General features: G+C 47.8%; 1 protein-coding gene across 1 annotated transcript in view; it reads right to left on the bottom strand.

The window, feature by feature from the left end:
- Window positions 1-21,717, bottom strand: part of LOC140741646 (adenylate cyclase type 5-like) — a 136,501-nt gene that overhangs the window by 26,417 nt on the left and 88,367 nt on the right. The window contains exons 3-8 of the mRNA XM_073071930.1: window positions 6,442-6,591; window positions 4,333-4,454; window positions 3,797-3,908; window positions 2,809-2,936; window positions 1,598-1,756; window positions 1,325-1,466 (exon numbers count right to left, since the gene is read on the bottom strand). Of these exons, the coding sequence (XP_072928031.1) occupies window positions 1,325-1,466; window positions 1,598-1,756; window positions 2,809-2,936; window positions 3,797-3,908; window positions 4,333-4,454; window positions 6,442-6,591 (813 nt within the window). The remainder of the gene's footprint in view (window positions 1-1,324; window positions 1,467-1,597; window positions 1,757-2,808; window positions 2,937-3,796; window positions 3,909-4,332; window positions 4,455-6,441; window positions 6,592-21,717) is intronic.

Here is a 21,717-nt window from a genome sequence, read left to right as displayed (position 1 = left end):
CAGGCTACAGTGACCCAATCATCCCACACTCCCTCCTCACCGCCCCTCCCACAGTGCTGGTTACACACAGGCCCCTCCCTCAGTGACTGAAAACATCCACTCTCCCTACACCACCCACGCCGATCCAGGCTCCGGGCCAGTTTTCCTTGTACTGGGAATGGGTAGATGCCCAGGGAAGCTCGGCAGGGACTTATAACTGGGGGATTGTGCATCCCACATCCTCCACCTCACATCCCCAAGCTCACCACTGGCCGAGCCCTCAGATACTGCGGTCAGATCATTACAACCCTACACAGAGGTGCCCTGAAGTGTGTTGTGGAACAGAGGGACCTTACCGTACAGATACACGGCTCCCTAAAAGTGGCATCACAGGCAGGCAGGGCATAGAGGAAGACATTTGGCATTCTGGCTTCAGTCAGTCAGGGCATTAGGTATAGAAGCTGGGACATTATGTTGCAGCTGTACAAGATATTGGTGAGGTCACACTTGGAATAGTGTGTTCAGCTGTGGTCAGCTTGCTGTAGGAATAGTGCATTTAAACTGAAACAAATGCAGAGGAGATCTATAGGATGTTGCTGGGACTCAAGGCACTGAGTTATGGAGAGAGGTTGGAGAGGTTGGGACTGGGACTTTTTCTTTGGAGTGTTGGAGACTGAGGGGTGACCTTATATAAGTGTGTAAAACCATGAGGGGCATTGATAGAGTGAATGTGCTCAGTCTTTTTCTCCAGTGCTGTGGGATCAAGATCTACAGGGCACAGGCTTGACATGAGAGGGGAGAGATTTAATGGGAACCTGAGGGGTAATATTTCACCCAGAGGAGGTTGTTGATACAGATACATTAACAATGTTAAAAAGCCACTTGGACAGGTATGTAGATAGGGAACGTTTAGAGGGATATGGGCCAAATGTGCGTAAATGGGACAGGTTTGGATGGGAATCTTGGTTGGCATGGATCAGTTGGGCCGAAGGGTCTGTTTCCCCGAGACTCTCTCTCCTGCGATATTGTGGCATGTTGCTCAATCCCCACATCCACTGCCATCCTAGTCTATTCCTTACTTTTCATAAAACTCCTATTGGATCTGCTCCATATCCTACCCCTTCCCATGGGGAGACATCTCTGCATCCTCTTTACTCCACTCCCCAGGAACACACTCTCCATTTCCAATGCCACTGAACCTGACTCCCACACCCCTCCCCCCAGGATTACAACATCCAATGCATACACTCCCACCCCCTCATTGATCCAGGGCTGGTCAGCAGTGATCCTGAGCTCTTCCCCAAACACCCCTGGCTCAGTAGAGGCAGAGTGAAAGACCACCTACCCGTTTTTGGCTGCAACCAACGATCAGGAATGTCTCGATGCAGTTCGCCTTGAGGTAGGCGTTCCTCTCCCCTCCGTAACCAGGCTCCACCTTGTAATCATTGTTCAGGAACTGAAGGGTGGCCTTGGTGATGTGGATTTTCCTGCAGGAACAGGAGGTTGAGGGTTCGATGACTCCCTCACCAATATGGAGATGGGAACTGTGCACGGTGCTCCCGGTGTGGGTCTGACCCTGGGAAAGGGAGATCTTCCCCTGTGTAACTCCATGACTTACCCTGCTTTGCCCCCTGCCTCCATCTGATTGGCAAGTGTGACATCGTTGGACCAGACATCGAATTGCCACTTGCGGAGCCCCAGGACTCCGCAGTGAACCCTTCCGCTATGGATCCCCACACGCATGTTCACGTTGACTCCCGTGACCTTGCGCACCAGCCTGTGAAAGAGGCAGAAGGTTTGGTGGGTTGGGGACTGTCACACTCCCACCCACTTCTCTCCCTGCTGGCATGGGGCCACCTCGATTGTAATCCCCATTTCCCCTCTCCTCCCCCTGCCTGTCATTCCTCTTCCCCTCCCACCCCGCTGCCCTGCAACTCTCCCCAATTCTCTCATCTCCCTCTCTTTCCCACTCCCTCTTCCTTTCCCTTTCGCCCTCTCTATCTTTGCCCTTCCTCCCTTTCCTCACCAACCTCTCTAACTATCCCCCTTCCAGTCCCAAACCCTGTTCACCACCAGTCTTTCTCACTCCTTTCTTTGCCTGTCTCCCTCCTCCCCCTCTTCTTCCATCCCCTCTCCCTCTTCCCTCTCCCACCCTATTTTCCTTTCTCTCTCCATCCCTTCTTCCCACTCTCCTACTCTCCAGCACTCCTTTTCTCTCATCCACAACCACTGTTGCACCCAGCTTTCCTCAGACCCTCCCACTCACTCAGTTTCTCCTTCCATCCTCCTTCCCTCTCTCTCTCCCCAAGCCCCCCTTCACTGTCTCTCCATCCCCTGCTCTCCCCCACCACTTCCACCATACCTCGTTCCATATCTCCCTGTCTCGCCTTGTCCCACCTCTCTCCCGCCATCCCTCCCTTTCCCACTCAGTTCCCACTTGGAGATTCCAGGCTCTCTCCAGAGATCCAGGGCTGGATTTCCTGCAGTTTTGTGGGAAAGCCGGGAACCTTGTGCTCAGGCTCTGCACGCATAATCCCACTTCACACTTACACCTTACACACACGCGCGCACACCCCTAAACTGCCAGTCTTTGTACTCCATCCCACCATCAGTGCTGTGGGAGGGGCAGTGAGGAGGGAGAGTTACAAATATGGATATGCATTTTTACACACACAGAAATGAAACACAAGCACAGACACACAGGCAGACAGAGGAAATCACACACACGCGCACTGACATACGCACAGATAAACACAGATAGATGACACACTCACAGACAACACAAACTGTCACTGACCCCTGGGCTGTGCCCACATCCGTTGTACTCACGATATGGCCTCAATCATGTCCATCCCCATCTCCACACAGCAGTGAGCATGATCGGCTCGAGCCTCAGGGAGCCCAGACACACAGTAGTAACAGTCACCCAAAATCTTAATCCTTAGACAGTGGTTCTCCTGAAGGGCAGGAGGCAAGGAGAAGGATTAGAGGGGGCATGGAGAGAAGGGCTTACAACCCAGGGGCAGGAGAGTAGGACTGATTTCATCACGGTCTGGTACGGCAATTCGAATGCACAGGAATGTAAGAAGCTGCAGAGAGTCATGGACTCTGCCCAATACATCACGGACACATCCCTCCCTCCCCACCATGGGTAGTGTCTACAGGAGGTGCTGCCTCAAGAAGGCATCGTCCATCATCAGAGATCCCCACCATCCGGGCCATCCCATCTTCTCACAGCTCCCATCGGGCAGGAGGTACAGAAGCCTGAAGTCCCACATCACCAGGTTCAGGAACAGCTACTTCCCTTCAAACATTCGGTTCCTGAACCAACCGGCACAACCCTGATCACCACCTCAGTACAGCAACACCGTGACCACTCTGCGATATGATGGACTTCGTTTTTGTTCTAATTGTAAAAATTGTTTGCGATTTAACGTGATGCTGTGTGTCTGTGATGCTGCTGGAAGCAAGTTTTCCCGTCAGCCCGAGCACACAGGGACTTGTGTATGTGACAGTAACAGAAGAGGGAGGGATAGAGGGGTTGGAGGGATGGGGACTGATCGGGGTGGGCAGAGAGTGGGTGCCTACCCCTCACCTAAACACACACCTGCAGATGGGGGAGTTCACAGTGTCCAATTAACAACCCCTCCCCCTCCCCACACCTCATTGTTGGGAGGTGGAAGGAGATCCATGAGAAGGTGCAGACTCCACATAGACAGAGAGAGAGTGCCGGAGGTGAGGAATTGAACCCATTGTCCCACGAGGTATCAGCCTCTCCCTACCCATGTTCCCACTCTACCCTCGCCGCAATACTCACAGCTGCCAGCTTGTCGAAGCGGGCGAAGAGCTCATTGAGGGTCATGACCAGCTCCTGAGCTGTGCACTGGGAGGACAGTCCGGTGAAGCCCTCGATGTCAGCAAACAGGATGCTACGGGGAGTGGGGGGGGGGGAGGGGGAGGTCAGTCAGGTCCTGAGGCCAACGCCAGTCCTCCCCTCCCCACTCCCCCTCCTCCCACCTCAACCACAGCTTTGAAAAGTGGGAGACTGATGGGAAGTCGGTGATGTGCCAATGCCAATTCCAGCGCATGCCTACCCCTTGCCCCTCCCGAACCCCGCAGCTTGGAATGCAATGCAGGCAAGGTCGGGGCCACAGGCCAAAGGGTGGGAAGAAGGAAGACCGCGTACTTATACCCCGGTGAAAACAGAAACAAACAATAAGGTGGCAATACTGAACAGGTACGTTGGCAGTGGAGTTGGTGGACAGTGGGGGAAAGAGGCAGGGAGAAGTGTGATGGAGGGGTAGAGTGAACGAGACAGGGAGAAAGGGAGAGGGGCCTGGGGACAGGGCCAACCTGACGTTCTCATGCTTCTGGATGTAAATCTTGTGGAACATCATGTTCTCCTTCTTGCTGCTGATATCGGCCTTCATCTCCATTGCGACGTGTCTGGGCAGGATGGAGAGGAGGAGGCGTTCCTGTCGGGCCGAGACAGAAGGGGCCGAGTCAAACGTCTCCCAGTCCAGGTCACTGGTTCCCAACACCAGGTCAGTTGTGTCTCAGCCCAGACCTCCATTCGCACCCCATGCCAAACGTGAATCTTTCCCTGACCCACTCCCACAGCCTGATCCCTCTGTATGCGACACCTTCCCCTGACCCCGGCCAGCTGCTACCAAGTGTAGGCATTTACTCCCCCTCCATATAACCACCCGGAAAGTAGGGGAATCAACCATCTCCTTGAACCCCAACAGTCCACCTGGCAAGGATGCTCCCACAGTGCTGTCATATATGGAGTTCCCAGGATTGAGATGGTGAAGGGACATTTAAAGTATTTCCCATTCAGGACAGTGTTGGTGCTGGGGATTTGTTCCCCTCATAATCACACCTGGTGAAAGGTATGGAGCTTGGGAGGGGTCATCAGAGAAGCCTTGGTGAGTTGACCACCATGAGTTTTGGAGATAGTGGACTGAGTGCCAGTGGTGGGTGGATGGGGTGCCATTTCAGTGGGATGCTTTTTCCCAGCTGGTGTTGAGCTCCTCGAAAATTGTTGGAGCCACATTCACCTGGGCAAGTGGGGAGTGTTCCATCACACTCCTGGCCTGTAGACGGTGGAGAGGTAATGTGGTGGATGTGGAGTGTATGGACTAACTCCACCCGAGCAAGTGGGGAGTGTTCCATCACACTCCTGACCTGTAGATGGTGGAGAGGTAATGTGGTGGATGTGGAGTGTATGGACTAACTCCACCCGAGCAAGTGGGGAGTGTTGCATCACACTCCTGACCTGTGGAGAGGTAATGTGGTGGACGTGGAGTGCATGGACTAACTCCATCCAGGCAAGTGGGGAGTGTTCCATCACACTCCTGACCTGTAGACGGTGGAGAGGTAATGTGGTGGACGTGGAGTGCATGGACTAACTCCACCTGGGCAAGTGGGGAGTGTTCCATCACACTCCTGACCTGTAGACGGTGGAGAGGTAATGTGGTGGACATGGAGTGCATGGACTAACTCCACCCGGGCAAGTGGGGAGTGTTCCATCACACTCCTGACCTGTAGACGATGGAGAGGTAATGTGGTGGATGTGGAGTGCATGGCCTAACTCCATCCAGGGAAGTGGGGAGTGTTCCATCACACACCTGACCTGTAGACGGTGGAGAGGTAATGTGGTGGACGTGGAGTGCATGGACTAACTCCACCTGGGCAAGTGGGGAGTGTTCCATCACACTCCTGACCTGTAGACAGTGGAGAGGTAATGTGGTGGACGTGGAGTACATGGACTAACTCCACCTGGGCAAGTAGGAAGTGTTCCGTCACACTCCTGACCTGTAGACAGTGGAGAGGTAATGTGGTGGATGTGGAGTACATGGACTAACTCCACCTGGGCAAGTGGGGAGTGTTCCATCACACTCCTGACCTGTAGACGGTGGAGAGGTAATGTGGTGGATGTGGAATACATGGACTAACTCCACCTGGGCAAGTAGGAAGAGTTCCGTCACACTCCTGACCTGTAGACAGTGGAGAGGTAATGTGGTGGATGTGGAGTACATGGACTAACTCCACCCGGGCAAATGGAGAGTGTTGCATCACACTCCTGACCTGTGGACACTGGTGAGAGTTAAGGGTGTTAGCAGGTGATCCACTCACCACAGGATCCTGAGCCCCTTACATTCAGTCCCACAAACATCGATGCTGACTGGGGCAGAACAGACCATGGGGTACAGACAGGAGGGAGGAACACAACTGGTTCCAAACACACTCTTCCCCATAGGATTGGAGAGCAGTGGGGCAATGGGGAACTGGACAGAACTGGGGAGGTGGTAATCCTAGGAGCAGATGGGGTGGAGGAGAGATGCCGTCACTCCAAGGACAGTGGCTGTGCGGAGTCGAAGCACAGCAAATGGGCTAGAGGTGGAAGGAGATGACGGGGGAAGTGGGGGTCAGAGGAAATTAAACAGAGAGCTCATATACCTGCTGCTGGTTCTCACGCTGGGAATGCAGGCGTGCTTGAATACAAGACCTGCTCTCACGGAACGCCTGCCGCTGCGACACCTCCACAGGGTACTGCGTGCACACGCCGACAATGTTGCTGCACACGAGGATCAGCAAGTTAGACAGCATCTGTGAGAAGTGTGTGGAAGGAGAAAGAGAGAGGCTGGGGTAAGGGTGAGGAGCATTCACCGGCAAACACAAAAGCAAAGAAGGCACCTCACCCTGAATAAACAGTGACTCTGTACAGTTACACAGTGAGTGACCCTCACCCTGAATAAACAGTGACTCTGTACAGTTACACAGTGAGTGACCCTCACCCTGAATAAACAGTGACTCTGTACAGTTACACAGTGAGTGACCCTCACCCTAAATAAACAGTGACTCTGTACAGTTACACAGTGAGTGACAATCACCCTGAATAAACAGTGACTCTGTACAGTTCCACAGTGAGTGACCGTCATCCTGAATAAACAGTGACTCTGTACAGTTACACAGTGAGTGACCGTCACCCTGAATAAACAGTGACTCTGTACAGTTACACAGTGAGTGACCCTCACCCTGAATAAACAGTGACTCTGTACAGTTACACAGTGAGTGACCCTCACCCTGAATAAACAGTGACTCTGTACAGTTACAAAGTGAGTGACCCTCACCCTGAATAAACAGTGACTCTGTACAGTTACACAGTGAGTGACCCTCACCCTGAATAAACAGTGACTCTGTACAGTTACACTGTGAGTGACCCTCACCCTGAATAAACAGTGACTCTGTACAGTTACACAGTGAGTGACCCTCACCCTGAATAAACAGTGACTCTGTACAGTTACACAGTGAGTGACCCTCACCCTGAATAAACAGTGACTCTGTACAGTTACACAGTGAGTGACCGTCACCCTGAATAAACAGTGACTCTGTACAGTTACACAGTGAGTGACCCTCACCCTGAATAAACAGTGACTCTGTACAGTTACACAGTGAGTGACCCTCACCCTGAATAAACAGTGACTCTGTACAGTTACACAGTGAGTGACCCTCACCCTGAATAAACAGTGACTCTGTACAGTTACACTGTGAGTGACCCTCACCCTGAATAAACAGTGACTCTGTACAGTTACACAGTGAGTGACCCTCACCCTGAATAAACAGTGACTCTGTACAGTTACACTGTGAGTGACCCTCACCCTGAATAAACAGTGACTCTGTACAGTTACACAGTGAGTGACCCTCACCCTGAATAAACAGTGACTCTGTACAGTTACAATGAGTGACCCTCACCCTAAATAAACAGTGACTCTGTACAGTTACAGTGAGTGACACTCACGCTGAATAAACAGTGACTCTGTACAGTTAGACGGTGAGTGACCCACACCCTGAATAAACAGTGACTCTGTACAGTTACACAGTGAGTGACCCTCACTCTGAATAAACAGTGACTCTGTACAGTTACACAGTGAGTGACCCTCACCCTGAATAAACAGTGACTCTGTACAGTTACACAGTGAGTGACCCTCACACTGAATAAACAGTGACTCTGTATAGTTGCACAGTGAGTGACCCTCACCCTGAATAAACAGTGACTCTGTACAGTTACACAGTGAGTGACCCTCACCCTGAATAAACAGTGACTCTGTACAGTTACAGTGAGTGACACTCACGCTGAATAAACAGTGACTCTGTACAGTTACAGTGAGTGACCCTCACCCTGAATAAACAGTGACTCTGTACAGTTACAGTGAGTGACACTCACGCTGAATAAACAGTGACTACGTACAGTTACACAGTTAGTGACCCTCACCCTGAATAAACAGTGACTCTGTACAGTTACACAGTGAGTGACCCTCACCCTGGATAAACAGTGACTCTGTACAGTTACACAGTGAGTGACCGTCACCCTGGATAAACAGTGACTCTGTACAGTTACACTGTGAGTGACCCTCACCCTGAATAAACAGTGACTCTGTACAGTTACAATGAGTGACCCTCACCCTGAATAAACAGTGACTCTGTACAGTTACACAGTGAGTGACCCTCACCCTGAATAAACAGTGACTCTGTACAGTTACACTGTGAGTGACCCTCACCCTGAATAAACAGTGACTCTGTACAGTTACACAGTGAGTGACCCTCACCCTGAATAAACAGTGACTCTGTACAGTTACACTGTGAGTGACCCTCACCCTGAATAAACAGTGACTCTGTACAGTTACACAGTGAGTGACCCTCACCCTGAATAAACAGTGACTCTGTACAGTTACACAGTGAGTGACCCTCACCCTGAATAAACAGTGACTCTGTACAGTTACACTGTGAGTGACCCTCACCCTGAATAAACAGTGACTCTGTACAGTTACACAGTGAGTGACCCTCACCCTGAATAAACAGTGACTCTGTACAGTTACACAGTGAGTGACCCTCACCCTGAATAAACAGTGACTCAGTACAGTTACACAGTGAGTGACCGTCACCCTGAATAAACAGTGACTCTGTATAGTTGCACAGTGAGTGACCGTCACCCTGAATAAACAGTGACTCTGTACAGTTACACAGTGAGTGACCCTCACCCTGAATAAACAGTGACTCTGTACAGTTACAGTGAGTGACCCTCACCCTGAATAAACAGTGACTCTGTACAGTTACAGTGAGTGACACTCACGCTGAATAAACAGTGACTCTGTACAGTTACACAGTGAGTGACCCTCACCCTGAATAAACAGTGACTCTGTACAGTTACACAGTGAGTGACCCTCACCCTGGATAAACAGTGACTCTGTACAGTTACACAGTGAGTGACCGTCACCCTGGATAAACAGTGACTCTGTACAGTTACACTGTGAGTGACCCTCACCCTGAATAAACAGTGACTCTGTACAGTTACAATGAGTGACCCTCACCCTGAATAAACAGTGACTCTGTACAGTTACAGTGAGTGACACTCACGCTGAATAAACAGTGACTCTGTACAGTTACACAGTGAGTGACTCTCACCCTGAATAAACAGTGACTCTGTACAGTTACAATGAGTGACCCTGACCCTGAATAAACAGTGACTCTGTACAGTTACACAGTGAGTGACCCTCACCCTGAATAAACAGTGACTCTGTATGGTTACACAGTGAGTGACTCTCAGCCTGAATAAACAGTGACTCTGCACAGTTACAGTGAGTGACCGTCACGCTGAATAAACAGTGACTCTGTACAGTTACACAGTGAGTGACCCTCACCCTGAATAAACAGTGACTCTGTACAGTTACACAGTGAGTGACCCTCACCCTGAATAAACAGTGACTCTGTACAGTTACACAGTGAGTGACTCTCACCCTGAATAAACAGTGACTCTGTACAGTTACAATGAGTGACCCTGACCCTGAATAAACAGTGACTCTGTACAGTTACACAGTGAGTGACCCTCACCCTGAATAAACAGTGACTCTGTACGGTTACACAGTGAGTGACCCTCACCCTGAATAAACAGTGACTCTGTACGGTTACACAGTGAGTGACCCTCACCCTGAATAAACAGTGACTCTGTACAGTTACACAGTGAGTGACCCTCACCCTGAATAAACAGTGACTCTGTACGGTTACACAGTGAGTGACCCTCACCCTGAATAAACAGTGACTCTGTATGGTTACACAGTGAGTGACCCTCACCCTGAATAAACAGTGACTCTGTACAGTTACACAGTGAGTGACCCTCACCCTGAATAAACAGTGACTCTGTACAGTTACAATGAGTGACCCTAACCCTGAATAAACAGTGACTCTGTACAGTTACACAGTGAGTGACCCTCACCCTGAATAAACAATGACTCTGTACAGTTACACAGTGAGTGACCCTCACCCTGAATAAAGTGACTCTGTACAGTTCCACAGTGAGTGACCGTCATCCTGAATAAACAGTGACTCTGTACAGTTACACAGTGAGTGACCGTCACCCTGAATAAACAGTGACTCTGTACAGTTACACAGTGAGTGACCCTCACCCTGAATAAACAGTGACTCTGTACAGTTACACAGTGAGTGACCCTCACCCTGAATAAACAGTGACTCTGTACAGTTACACAGTGAGTGACCCTCACCCTGAATAAACAGTGACTCTGTACAGTTACACAGAGAGTGACCCTCACCCTGAATAAACAGTGACTCTGTACAGTTACACTGTGAGTGACCCTCACCCTGAATAAACAGTGACTCTGTACAGTTACACAGTGAGTGACCCTCACCCTGAATAAACAGTGACTCTGTACAGTTACACAGTGAGTGACCCTCACCCTGAATAAACAGTGACTCTGTACAGTTACACAGTGAGTGACCGTCACCCTGAATAAACAGTGACTCTGTACAGTTACACAGTGAGTGACCCTCACCCTGAATAAACAGTGACTCTGTATAGTTACACAGTGAGTGACCCTCACCCTGAATAAACAGTGACTCTGTACAGTTACACAGTGAGTGACCCTCACCCTGAATAAACAGTGACTCTGTACAGTTACACTGTGAGTGACCCTCACCCTGAATAAACAGTGACTCTGTACAGTTACACACGTGAGTGACCCTCACCCTGAATAAACAGTGACTCTGTACAGTTACACAGTGAGTGACCCTCACCCTGAATAAACAGTGACTCTGTACAGTTACACTGTGAGTGACCCTCACCCTGAATAAACAGTGACTCTGTACAGTTACACAGTGAGTGACCCGCACCCTGTATAAACAGTGACTCTGTACAGTTACACAGTGAGTGACCCTCACTCTAAATAAACAGTGACTCTGTACAGTTACACAGTGAGTGACCCGCACCCTGTATAAACAGTGACTCTGTACAGTTACACAGTGAGTGACCCTCACTCTGAATAAACAGTGACTCTGTACAGTTACACAGTGAGTGACCCTCACCCTGAATAAACAGTGACTCTGTACAGTTACACAGTGAATGACCCTCACCCTGAATAAACAGTGACTCTGTACAGTTACAGTGAGTGACCATCACCCTGAATAAACAGTGACTCTGTACAGTTACAGTGAGTGACACTCACGCTGAATAAACAGTGACTCTGTACAGTTACACAGTGAGTGACCCTCACCCTGAATAAACAGTGACTCTGTACAGTTACACAGTGAGTGACCCTCACCCTGGATAAACAGTGACTCTGTACAGTTACACAGTGAGTGACCGTCACCCTGGATAAACAGTGACTCTGTACAGTTACACTGTGAGTGACCCTCACCCTGAATAAACAGTGACTCTGTACAGTTACAATGAGTGACCCTCACCCTGAATAAACAGTGACTCTGTACAGTTACAGTGAGTGACACTCACGCTGAATAAACAGTGACTCTGTACAGTTACACAGTGAGTGACTCTCACCCTGAATAAACAGTGACTCTGTACAGTTACAATGAGTGACCCTGACCCTGAATAAACAGTGACTCTGTACAGTTACACAGTGAGTGACCCTCACCCTGAATAAACAGTGACTCTGTATGGTTACACAGTGAGTGACTCTCACCCTGAATAAAAAGTGACTCTGTACAGTTACAATGAGTGACCCTGACCCTGAATAAACAGTGACTCTGTACAGTTACACAGTGAGTGACCCTCACCCTGAATAAACAGTGACTCTGTATGGTTACACAGTGAGTGACCCTCACCCTGAATAAACAGTGACTCTGTACAGTTACACAGTGAGTGACCCTCACCCTGAATAAACAGTGACTCTGTACAGTTACACAGTGAGTGACCCTCACCCTGAATAAACAGTGACTCTGTATGGTTACACAGTGAGTGACCCTCACCCTGAATAAACAGTGACTCTGTATGGTTACACAGTGAGTGACCCTCACCCTGAATAAACAGTGACTCTGTACAGTTACAATGAGTGACCCTAACCCTGAATAAACAGTGACTCTGTACAGTTGGTGAGTGACCCTCACCCTGAATAAACAGTGACTCTGTACAGTTACACAGTGAGTGACCCTCACTCTGAATAAACAGTGATACTGTACAGTTACACAGTGAGTGACCCTCACCCTGAATAAACAGTGACTCTGTACAGTTACACAGTGAGTGACTCTCACCCTGGATAAACAGTGACTCTGTACAGTTACACAGTGAGTGACCCTCACCCTGAATAAACAGTGACTCTGTACAGTAACACAGTGAGTGACACTCACCCTGAATAAACAGTGACTCTGTACGGTTACACAGTGAGTGACCCTCACCCTGAATAAACAGTGATTGAATACAGTTACCCAGTGAGTGTCCCTCACCCTGAATAAACAGTGACTCTGTACAGTAACACAGTGAGTGTCTCTCACCCTGAATAAACAGTGACTCTGTACAGTTACACAGTGACCCTCACGCTGAATAAACAGTGATACTGTACAGTTACACAGTGAGTGACCCTGACCCTGAATAAACACTGACTCTGTACAGTTACACAGTGAGTGACCGTCACCCTGAATAAACAGTGACTCTGTACATTTACACAATGAGTGACCGTCACCCTGAATAAACAGTGACTCTGTACAGTTACACAGTGACCCTCACGCTGAATAAACAGTGATACTGTACAGTTTCACAGTGAGTGACCGTCACCCTGAATAAACAGTGACTCTGTACAGTTACACAGTGAGTGACTGTCACCCTGAATAAACAGTGACTCTGTACATTTACACAATGAGTGACCGTCACCCTGAATAAACAGTGACTCTGTACAGTTACACAGTGAGTGAAACTCACCCTGAATAAACAGTGACTCTGTATGGTTACACAGTGAGTGACCCTCACCCTGAATAAACAGTGACTCTGTACAGTTACACAGTGAGTGACCGTCACCCTGAATAAACAGTGACTCTGTACAGTTACACAGTGAGTGACCCTCACCCTGAATAAACAGTGACTCTGTACAGTTACATACTGAGTGACCCTCACACTGAATAAACAGTGACTCTGTACAGTTACACAGTGAGTGACTCTCACCCTGAATAAACAGTGACTCTGTACTGTTACAATGAGTGACCCTGACCCTGAATAAACAGTGACTCTGTACAGTTACACAGTGAGTGACCCTCACCCTGAACAAAGAGTGACTCTGTATGGTTACACAGTGAGTGACCCTCACCCTGAATAAACACTGACTCTGCACAGTTACAGTGAGTGACCGTCACGCTGAATAAACAGTGACTCTGTACAGTTACACAGTGAGTGACCCTCACCCTGAATAAACAGTGACTCTGTACAGTTGCACAGTGAGTGACCCTCACCCTGAATAAACAGTGACTCTGTACAGTAACACAGTGAGTGACACTCACCCTGAATAAACAGTGACTCTGTACGGTTACACAGTGAGTGACCCTCACCCTGAATAAACAGTGATTGAATACAGTTACCCAGTGAGTGACCCTCACCCTAAATAAACAGTGACTCTGTACGGTTACACAGTGAGTGACCCTCACCCTGAATAAACAGTGACTGTGTACAGTTACAATGAGTGACCCTCACCCTGAATAAACAGTGACTCTGTACAGTTACAGTGAGTGACACTCACGCTGAATAAACAGTGACTCTGTACAGTTACACAGTGAGTGACTCTCACCCTGAATAAACAGTGACTCTGTACAGTTACAATGAGTGACCCTGACCCTGAATAAACAGTGACTCTGTACAGTTACACAGTGAGTGACCCTCACCCTGAATAAACAGTGACTCTGTATGGTTACACAGTGAGTGACTCTCACCCTGAATAAACAGTGACTCTGTACAGTTACAATGAGTGACCCTGACCCTGAATAAACAGTGACTCTGTACAGTTACACAGTGAGTGACCCTCACCCTGAATAAACAGTGACTCTGTATGGTTACACAGTGAGTGACCCTCACCCTGAATAAACAGTGACTCTGTACGGTTACACAGTGAGTGACCCTCACCCTGAATAAACAGTGACTCTGTACAGTTACACAGTGAGTGACCCTCACCCTGAATAAACAGTAACTCTGTATGGTTACACAGTGAGTGACCCTCACCCTGAATAAACAGTGACTCTGTATGGTTACACAGTGAGTGACCCTCACCCGGAATAAACAGTGACTCTGTACAGTTACAATGAGTGACCCTAACCCTGAATAAACAGTGATTGAATACAGTTACCCAGTGAGTGTCCCTCACCCTGAATAAACAGTGACTCTGTACAGTTGGTGAGTGACCCTCACCCTGAATAAACAGTGACTCTGTACAGTTACACAGTGAGTGACCCTCACCCTGAATAAACAGTGACTCTGTACAGTAACACAGTGAGTGACACTCACCCTGAATAAACAGTGACTCTGTACGGTTACACAGTGAGTGACCCTCACCCTGAATAAACAGTGATTGAATACAGTTACCCAGTGAGTGTCCCTCACCCTGAATAAACAGTGACTCTGTACAGTAACACAGTGAGTGTCTCTCACCCTGAATAAACAGTGACTCTGTACAGTTACACAGTGACCCTCACGCTGAATAAACAGTGATACTGTACAGTTACACAGTGAGTGACCCTGACCCCGAATAAACACTGACTCTGTACAGTTACACAGTGAGTGACCGTCACCCTGAATAAACAGTGACTCTGTACATTTACACAATGAGTGACCGTCACCCTGAATAAACAGTGACTCTGTACAGTTACACAGTGACCCTCACGCTGAATAAACAGTGATACTGTACAGTTACACAGTGAGTGACCGTCACCCTGAATAAACAGTGACTCAGTACAGTTACACAGTGAGTGACTGTCACCCTGAATAAACAGTGACTCTGTACATTTACACAATGAGTGACCGTCACCCTGAATAAACAGTGACTCTGTACAGTTACACAGTGAGTGACACTCACCCTGAATAAACGGTGACTCTGTATGGTTACACAGTGAGTGACCCTCACCCTGAATAAACAGTGACTCTGTACAGTTACACAGTGAGTGACCGTCACCCTGAATAAACAGTGACTCTGTACAGTTACACAGTGAGTGACCCTCACCCTGAATAAACAGTGACTCTGTACAGTTACATACTGAGTGACCCTCACACTGAATAAACAGTGACTCTGTACAGTTACACAGTGAGTGACTCTCACCCTGAATAATCAGTGACTCTGTACTGTTACAATGAGTGACCCTGACCCTGAATAAACAGTGACTCTGTACAGTTACACAGTGAGTGACCCTCACCCTGAATAAACAGTGACTCTGTACATTTACACAATGAGTGACCGTCACCCTGAATAAACAGTGACTCTGTACAGTTACACAGTGAGTGACACTCACCCTGAATAAACAGTGACTCTGTATGGTTACACAGTGAGTGACCCTCACCCTGAATAAACAGTGACTCTGTACAGTTACACAGTGAGTGACCGTCACCCTGAATAAACAGTGACTCTGTACAGTTACACAGTGAGTGACCCTCACCCTGAATAAACAGTGACTCTGTACAGTTACATACTGAGTGACCCTCACACTGAATAAACAGTGACTCTGAACAGTTACACAGTGAGTGACTCTCACCCTGAATAAACAGTGACTCTGTACTGTTACAATGAGTGACCCTGACCCTGAATAAACAGTGACTCTGTACAGTTACACAGTGAGTGACCCTCACCCTGAACAAAGAGTGACTCTGTATGGTTACACAGTGAGTGACCCTCACCCTGAATAAACACTGACTCTGCACAGTTACAGTGAGTGACCGTCACGCTGAATAAACAGTGACTCTGTACAGTTACACAGTGAGTGACCCTCACCCTGAATAAACAGTGACTCTGTACAGTTACACAGTGAGTGACCCTCACCCTGAATAAACAGTGACTCTGTATGGTTACACAGTGAGTGACCCTCACCCTGAATAAACAGTGACTCTGTACAGTTACACAGTGAGTGACCCTCACCCTGAATAAACAGTGACACTCTACAGTTACACAGTGAGTGACCCTCACCCTGAATAAACAGTGACTCTGTACAGTTACAATGAGTGACCCTCACCCTGAATAAACAGTGACTCTGTACAGTTGGTGAGTGACCCTCACCCTGAATAAACAGTGACTCTGTACAGTTGCACAGTGAGTGACCCTCACCCTGAATAAACAGTGACTCTGTACAGTAACACAGTGAGTGACACTCACCCTGAATAAACAGTGACTCTGTACGGTTACACAGTGAGTGACCCTCACCCTGAATAAACAGTGATTGAATACAGTTACCCAGTGAGTGACCCTCACCCTAAATAAACAGTGACTCTGTACGGTTACACAGTGAGTGACCCTCACCCTGAATAAACAGTGACTCTGTACAGTTACAATGAGTGACCCTCACCCTGAATAAACAGTGACTCTGTACAGTTACAGTGAGTGACACTCACGCTGAATAAACAGTGACTCTGTACAGTTACACAGTGAGTGACTCTCACCCTGAATAAACAGTGACTCTGTACAGTTACAATGAGTGACCCTGACCCTGAATAAACAGTGACTCTGTACAGTTACACAGTGAGTGACCCTCACCCTGAATAAACAGTGACTCTGTATGGTTACACAGTGAGTGACTCTCACCCTGAATAAACAGTGACTCTGTATAGTTACAATGAGTGACCCTGACCCTGAATAAACAGTGACTCTGTACAGTTACACAGTGAGTGACCCTCACCCTGAATAAACAGTGACTCTGTATGGTTACACAGTGAGTGACCCTCACCCTGAATAAACAGTGACTCTGTACAGTTACACAGTGAGTGACCCTCACCCTGAATAAACAGTGACTCTGTACAGTTACACAGTGAGTGACCCTCACCCTGAATAAACAGTGACTCTGTATGGTTACACAGTGAGTGACCCTCACCCTGAATAAACAGTGACTCTGTATGGTTACACAGTGAGTGACCCTCACCCTGAATAAACAGTGACTCTGTACAGTTACAATGAGTGACCCTAACCCTGAATAAACAGTGATTGAATACAGTTACCCAGTGAGTGTCCCTCACCCTGAATAAACAGTGACTCTGTACAGTTGGTGAGTGACCCTCACCCTGAATAAACAGTGACTCTGTACAGTTACACAGTGAGTGACCCTCACCCTGAATAAACAGTGACTCTGTACAGTAACACAGTGAGTGACACTCACCCTGAATAAACAGTGACTCTGTACGGTTACACAGTGAGTGACCCTCACCCTGAATAAACAGTGATTGAATACAGTTACCCAGTGAGTGTCCCTCACCCTGAATAAACAGTGACTCTGTACAGTAACACAGTGAGTGTCTCTCACCCTGAATAAACAGTGACTCTGTACAGTTACACAGTGACCCTCACGCTGAATAAACAGTGATACTGTACAGTTACACAGTGAGTGACCCTGACCCTGAATAAACACTGACTCTGTACAGTTACACAGTGAGTGACCGTCACCCTGAATAAACAGTGACTCTGTACATTTACACAATGAGTGACCGTCACCCTGAATAAACAGTGACTCTGTACAGTTACACAGTGACCCTCACGCTGAATAAACAGTGATACTGTACAGTTACACAGTGAGTGACCGTCACCCTGAATAAACAGTGACTCAGTACAGTTACACAGTGAGTGACTGTCACCCTGAATAAACAGTGACTCTGTACATTTACACAATGAGTGACCGTCACCCTGAATAAACAGTGACTCTGTACAGTTACACAGTGAGTGACACTCACCCTGAATAAACGGTGACTCTGTATGGTTACACAGTGAGTGACCCTCACCCTGAATAAACAGTGACTCTGTACAGTTACACAGTGAGTGACCGTCACCCTGAATAAACAGTGACTCTGTACAGTTACACAGTGAGTGACCCTCACCCTGAATAAACAGTGACTCTGTACAGTTACATACTGAGTGACCCTCACACTGAATAAACAGTGACACTGTACAGTTACACAGTGAGTGACTCTCACCCTGAATAAACAGTGACTCTGTACTGTTACAATGAGTGACCCTGACCCTGAATAAACAGTGACTCTGTACAGTTACACAGTGAGTGACCCTCACCCTGAACAAAGAGTGACTCTGTATGGTTACACAGTGAGTGACCCTCACCCTGAATAAACACTGACTCTGCACAGTTACAGTGAGTGACCGTCACGCTGAATAAACAGTGACTCTGTACAGTTACACAGTGAGTGACCCTCACCCTGAATAAACAGTGACTCTGTACAGTTACACAGTGAGTAACCCTCACCCTGAATAAACAGTGACTCTGTATGGTTACACAGTGAGTGACCCTCACCCTGAATAAACAGTGACTCTGTACAGTTACACAGTGAGTGACCCTCACCCTGAATAAACAGTGACACTGTACAGTTACACAGTGAGTGACCCTCACCCTGAATAAACAGTGACTCTGTACAGTTACAATGAGTGACCCTCACCCTGAATAAACAGTGACTCTGTACAGTTGGTGAGTGACCCTCACCCTGAATAAACAGTGACTCTGTACAGTTACACAGTGAGTGACCCTCACTCTGAATAAACAGTGACTCTGTACAGTAACACAGTGAGTGACACTCACCCTGAATAAACAGTGACTCTGTACGGTTACACAGTGAGTGACCCTCACCCTGAATAAACAGTGATTGAATACAGTTACCCAGTGAGTGACCCTCACCCTAAATAAACAGTGACTCTGTACGGTTACACAGTGAGTGACCCTCACTCTGAATAAACAGTGACTCTGTACGGTTACACGGTGAGTGTCTCTCACCCTGAATAAACAGTGACTCTGTACAGTTACACAGTGACCCTCACGCTGAATAAACAGTGATACTGTACAGTTACACAGTGAGTGACCGTCACCCTGAATAAACAGTGACTCTGTACAGTTACACAGTGAGTGACCGTCACCCTGAATAAACAGTGACTCCGTACATTTACACAATGAGTGACCGTCACCCTGAATAAACAGTGACTCTGTACAGTTACACAGTGACCCTCACGCTGAATAAACAGTGACTCTGTATAGTTGCACAGTGAGTGACCCTCACCCTGAATAAACAGTGACTCTGTACAGTTACACAGTGAGTGACCCTCACCCTGAATAAACAGTGACTCTGTACAGTTACACAGTGAGTGACCGTCACCCTGAATAAACAGTGACTCTGTACAGTTACACAGTGAGTGACCCTCACCCTGAATAAACAGTGACTCTGTACAGTTACACAGTGAGTGACCCTCACCCTGAATAAACAGTGACTCTGTACAGTTACAGTGAGTGACCCTCACCCTGAATAAACAGTGACTCTGTACAGTTACAGTGAGTGACACTCACGCTGAATAAACAGTGACTCTGTACAGTTACACAGTGAGTGACCCTCACCCTGAATACACAGTGACTCTGTACAGTTACACAGTGAGTGACCCTCACCCTGGATAAACAGTGACTCTGTACAGTTACACAGTGAGTGACCGTCACACTGGATAAACAGTGACTCTGTACAGTTACAATGAGTGACCCTCACCCTGAATAAACAGTGACTCTGTACAGTTACAGTGAGTGACACTCACGCTGAATAAACAGTGACTCTGTACAGTTACACAGTGAGTGACTCTCACCCTGAATAAACAGTGACTCTGTACAGTTACAATGAGTGACCCTGACCCAGAATAAACAGTGACTCTGTACAGTTACACAGTGAGTGACCCTCACCCTGAATAAACAGTGATTCTGTATGGTTACACAGTGAGTGACTCTCACCCTGAATAAACAGTGACTCTGCACAGTTACAGTGAGTGACCGTCACGCTGAATAAACAGTGACTCTGTACAGTTACACAGTGAGTGACCCTCACCCTGTATAAACAGTGACTCTGTACAGTTACACAGTGAGTGACCCTCACCCTGAATAAACAGTGACTCTGTACAGTTACACAGTGAGTGACTCTCACCCTGAATAAACAGTGACTCTGTACAGTTACAATGAGTGACCCTGACCCTGAATAAACAGTGACTCTGTACAGTTACACAGTGAGTGACCCTCACCCTGAATAAACAGTGACTCTGTATGGTTACACAGTGAGTGACCCTCACCCTGAATAAACAGTGACTCTGTACAGTTACACAGTGAGTGACCCTCACCCTGAATAAACAGTGACTCTGTACAGTTACACAGTGAGTGACCCTCACCCTGAATAAACAGTGACTCTGTATGGTTACACAGTGAGTGACCCTCACCCTGAATAAACAGTGACTATGTATGGTTACACAGTGAGTGACCCTCACCCTGAATAAACAGTGACACTGTACAGTTACACAGTGAGTGACCCTCACCCTGAATAAACAGTGACTCTGTACAGTTACAATGAGTGACCCTAACCCTGAATAAACAGTGACTCTGTACAGTTGGTGAGTGACCCTCACCCTGAATAAACAGTGACTCTGTACAGTTACACAGTGAGTGACCCTCACCCTGAATAAACAGTGACTCTGTACAGTTACACAGTGAGTGACCCTCACCCTGAATAAACAGTGACTCTGTACAGTTACAGTGAGTGACCCTCACCCTGAATAAACAATGACTCTGTACAGTTACACAGTGAGTGACCCTCACCTTGAATAAAGTGACTCTGTACAGTTCCACAGTGAGTGACCGTCATCCTGAATAAACAGTGACTCTGTACAGTTACACAGTGAGTGACCGTCACCCTGAATAAACAGTGACTCTGTACAGTTACACAGTGAGTGACCCTCACCCTGAATAAACAGTGACTCTGTACAGTTACACAGTGAGTGACCCTCACCCTGAATAAACAGTGACTCTGTACAGTTACACAGTGAGTGACCCTCACCCTGAATAAACAGTGACTCTGTACAGTTACACAGTGAGTGACCCTCACCCTGAATAAACAGTGACTCTGTACAGTTAAACAGTGAGTGACCCTCACCCTGAATAAACAGTGACTCTGTACAGTTACACAGTGAGTGACCGTCACCCTGAATAAACAGTGACTCTGTACAGTTACACAGTGAGTGACCCTCACCCTGAATAAACAGTGACTCTGTACAGTTACACAGTGAGTGACCCTCACCCTGAATAAACAGTGACTCTGTACAGTTACACAGTGAGTGACCCTCACCCTGAATAAACAGTGACTCTGTACAGTTACACAGTGAGTGACCCTCACCCTGAATAAACAGTGACTCTGTACAGTTACACTGTGAGTGACCCTCACCCTGAATAAACAGTGACTCTGTA

The sequence above is a fragment of the Hemitrygon akajei genome, chromosome 18, assembly GCF_048418815.1.
Source record: "Hemitrygon akajei chromosome 18, sHemAka1.3, whole genome shotgun sequence".
NCBI lineage: Eukaryota > Metazoa > Chordata > Chondrichthyes > Myliobatiformes > Dasyatidae > Hemitrygon > Hemitrygon akajei.
The sequence above is the reverse complement of the archived record's forward strand: the minus strand, read 5'-3'. Positions and strand labels throughout refer to the sequence as shown.